The sequence below is a fragment of the Antrostomus carolinensis genome, unplaced genomic scaffold (genome assembly GCF_000700745.2).
Source record: "Antrostomus carolinensis isolate BGI_N321 unplaced genomic scaffold, ASM70074v2 scaffold36617, whole genome shotgun sequence".
In the NCBI taxonomy this organism is placed as follows: domain Eukaryota; kingdom Metazoa; phylum Chordata; class Aves; order Caprimulgiformes; family Caprimulgidae; genus Antrostomus; species Antrostomus carolinensis.
Window position 1 is genome coordinate 1 of NW_010325953.1, and position 2,897 is coordinate 2,897.

General features: G+C 58.8%; 1 protein-coding gene across 1 annotated transcript in view; it reads left to right on the top strand.

The window, feature by feature from the left end:
- The first annotated feature begins 44 nt into the window (after positions 1-44).
- The window catches only part of ABCF3 (ATP binding cassette subfamily F member 3), a 7,225-nt gene continuing 4,372 nt past the window's right edge, over positions 45-2,897 (top strand). The window contains exons 1-7 of the mRNA XM_010171421.2: positions 45-160; positions 436-720; positions 902-982; positions 1,526-1,585; positions 1,911-1,967; positions 2,176-2,198; positions 2,822-2,877. Of these exons, the coding sequence (XP_010169723.2) occupies positions 90-160; positions 436-720; positions 902-982; positions 1,526-1,585; positions 1,911-1,967; positions 2,176-2,198; positions 2,822-2,877 (633 nt within the window). The 5' untranslated portion in view covers positions 45-89. The remainder of the gene's footprint in view (positions 161-435; positions 721-901; positions 983-1,525; positions 1,586-1,910; positions 1,968-2,175; positions 2,199-2,821; positions 2,878-2,897) is intronic.

A 2,897-nucleotide genomic window follows, 5' to 3' on the forward strand; every position in this document is an offset into this window, starting at 1 on the left:
TGCTGAGCCCCCTTCTCTGTCTTCTGCCTGCCCACAGGGTCCTTGAGGAGGCATCTGCCAGTCAAGCTGCCAGCAAGAAGGAGACTCGCATGGAGTCATCAGGCAAGAACAAGTCGTATGATGTGCGCATCGAGAACTTTGACGTGTCCTTCGGTGAGCGGTGAGTGCAGGTGGGGAGGTGGGACAGATCCTGGCTGGCGTTTTGGACACGGGGTCATTGAGACTGGGTTGGAGAGTGGTTGGGAAATGACAGAGGGTCTGGGAAGGATCAGGAAGCAAGGTGGGCACCTGACCCTGTTGGCTTTGGGCAGGAGAAGTCTGTGATGGTTGCTTGGCCCCAGCACATCCTGAAATACACTGGGGGCAGGTGGCTGCTGGTTATCTCCCTCTCCGTGGGGCAGCCTGACCAGGTATCTGCCTCTTCTCTTCCTTTAGTGTCCTGCTGGCAGGAGCAGACCTGAACCTGGCGTTTGGACGGCGCTACGGGCTGGTGGGCAGGAACGGGCTGGGGAAGACCACGCTGCTGAAGATGATCGCCAGCCGGAGCCTGCGCATCCCCTTGCACATCAGCATCCTCCACGTGGAGCAGGAGGTGGCAGGGGATGAGACGCCGGCGCTGCAGAGTGTGCTGGAGTGTGACACCACTCGTGAGAGCCTGCTGCGGGAGGAGAGGGATCTGACGGCTAAGATTAACGCTGGCAGGGGAGATGTTGCCGCTGGGTTTCCAGCCCTTCTGTGGCTTCTTTACCATGAGTTCTTGCTCTGAGGTCTCTCCCTTCAGACGGAGGGCTCCAGCAGGGCTGGGCTGTGTCTTGTCCCCCTGCTTGGGGAGATCAGCCTCTCCCAGCACTCAAACCCTGACACCCATCAGTGTCACACACTCCTCTTTGTCCTGCCCCAGGGGAGAAGGGACGGAAGGTGCCAGGCTATCGGAGATCTACGCAAAGCTGGAGGAGATTGAGGCAGACAAGGCCCCGGCGAGGTGAGACAGCCCTGTGGTCTCTGCTGTCTGTTGGTATGGGCAGTGGTTTGGGGCATGGAAGGGTGATGCTGTGGCCCTGGGATCCAGCATGTGGAGACAGGGGGCTCTCCCTGCTACTCTTTTTGCTCTCCTGTCACAGCTCTGCTGGTCTAGGCATAGTTGAGCTTCACTGTGAAGCTGGAGGGATTTTGGGGGTTTTTTGCCCCAAATGTCTCGCATTGTTGCTGCTGCTCCTCTCGGACCTCTCCAGGTTCCTGGTGCCTGGTGAGCATTTCTGGGATGTTGGTGGTAGTGACTCTCTTCCCAGCCAAAGAGCTGAAAGCTTCTTGCACATCTCCTGGGATTTCATGTGGATCCTGTGACCTGCTGGGCTGCATTTCCCAGCCAAGCGCTGCTCTTGGGTGTGCAGGAAAGTTTTCCGGTGCCAGAATGGCTTTAAACCATGCAGCAGAGTCCCCTTGGGGACCATGGGTCCAGGACATCAGACTGTGCTCTTCGGTTGGATGCTGTAGCTGGGTTCCAATTGTCACCCCTTTTCTCCAGGGCATCTGTCATTCTCGCTGGGCTGGGCTTTAATGCAAAGATGCAACAACAGACAACCAAGTAAGTGTCCAGGTTCTGGGCATCAAGACAGAAATGGGTCTGGGGAAACGCTGCTGCTAGTGAGCCCCCCGGCACTGCTGTGGCTGTATCTGTGGGAGGGGAGCCCCGGGGAGGGTGAGGGTCTCCTGTCTTGGGGATGCCAAGCCACCTGCCTGCTGGACCATGGATCTTGTGCTGTGCCTGAGATCTCTGCAGGGACACGGTATCTCTGGGTGACAGCAGAGCTGAAAGTGAGGTTGGGGAGCAGGGAGCCTGGCAGGCAGGTGAACACAGAGTTGTTCTGCATTAAACAGTAACCCCTCTCTGCAAACTCTTCTCTCCTCAGAGAGTTTTCCGGAGGCTGGAGAATGAGACTGGCCTTAGCCAGAGCCCTGTTCGCCAGGTTGGTGTCCAGGCCTTCATGCCCTGGGGTTAACGCTCCTTGCTGTCTGTGCTGTGAGGTGCAGGGGTGCTTCCTGGGGGTCCTCTCAACTCAGGCTCTTGGAGTGGGGAGTGTTGGAGGCATCCCAGCTCTGTGTGTGTGGTGAAACATGCTCTGCACTGACCCTGTGCTCTTTTTGCTTCTGATACCCATGTCTTGTTTTTCCTAGGCCAGATCTCCTGCTGCTGGACGGTAAGTCGATACTGTGAGTCCCCTCTGACTCCACTGCTGAGCCTGCCTGTGCCCTTGCTGGGGCTGGGAACGCGCCGTGGCCTTTAGCTGCCTGCTCAAAATAGCCCTGTGTGACGGGCAGGGCTGTCAGTGCTGCCCTGGCAGGGTGGGCAGAGCTGGCAGCGGTGCAGGGAACTCTGCTTGGGCTGCGCTCAGCAGAGCTCTGCCCCGTGCCCAGCTGGGTGGTCAGCGTGTCGTCATGCCCCGAGCATGTCCCTCCCTTCCCCTCACCCAGCCCTGTGATGGGCCCTGGCTGCCAGCCTGCACTGGAGGGGAGTCCCTTTGCTGCAGGGGTGACCCTGGTGCTGGGCTGGATCCCTGGGGAGGTGACCACCTTGGGTGGGGGGTCTGGGCAAGGTGCTGCTGCTGGGCACCAGGGTCCAGGTACCAGTATGGAGTGGAGGGAGCATCCCTGGCTGAGTCTCAGCCCCTGTGCCCACCCCCCTCAATGCGCACAGAGATGTGGAGGCAGGTCCTGACACAGAATCTGCTCTCCCCAACACCGATCATTAGCCTTTGCTGTGTAAAAAAGCGTGATCTAGCTGTCCTCAGCCCTCCTGACTTCAGTGCCTCTTTTCCCTCAGAGCCAACGAACCTGCTGGACGTGAGGGCCATTTTATGGCTTGAGACCTACCTGCAGGTAGGAGGTGGTGGGAAACC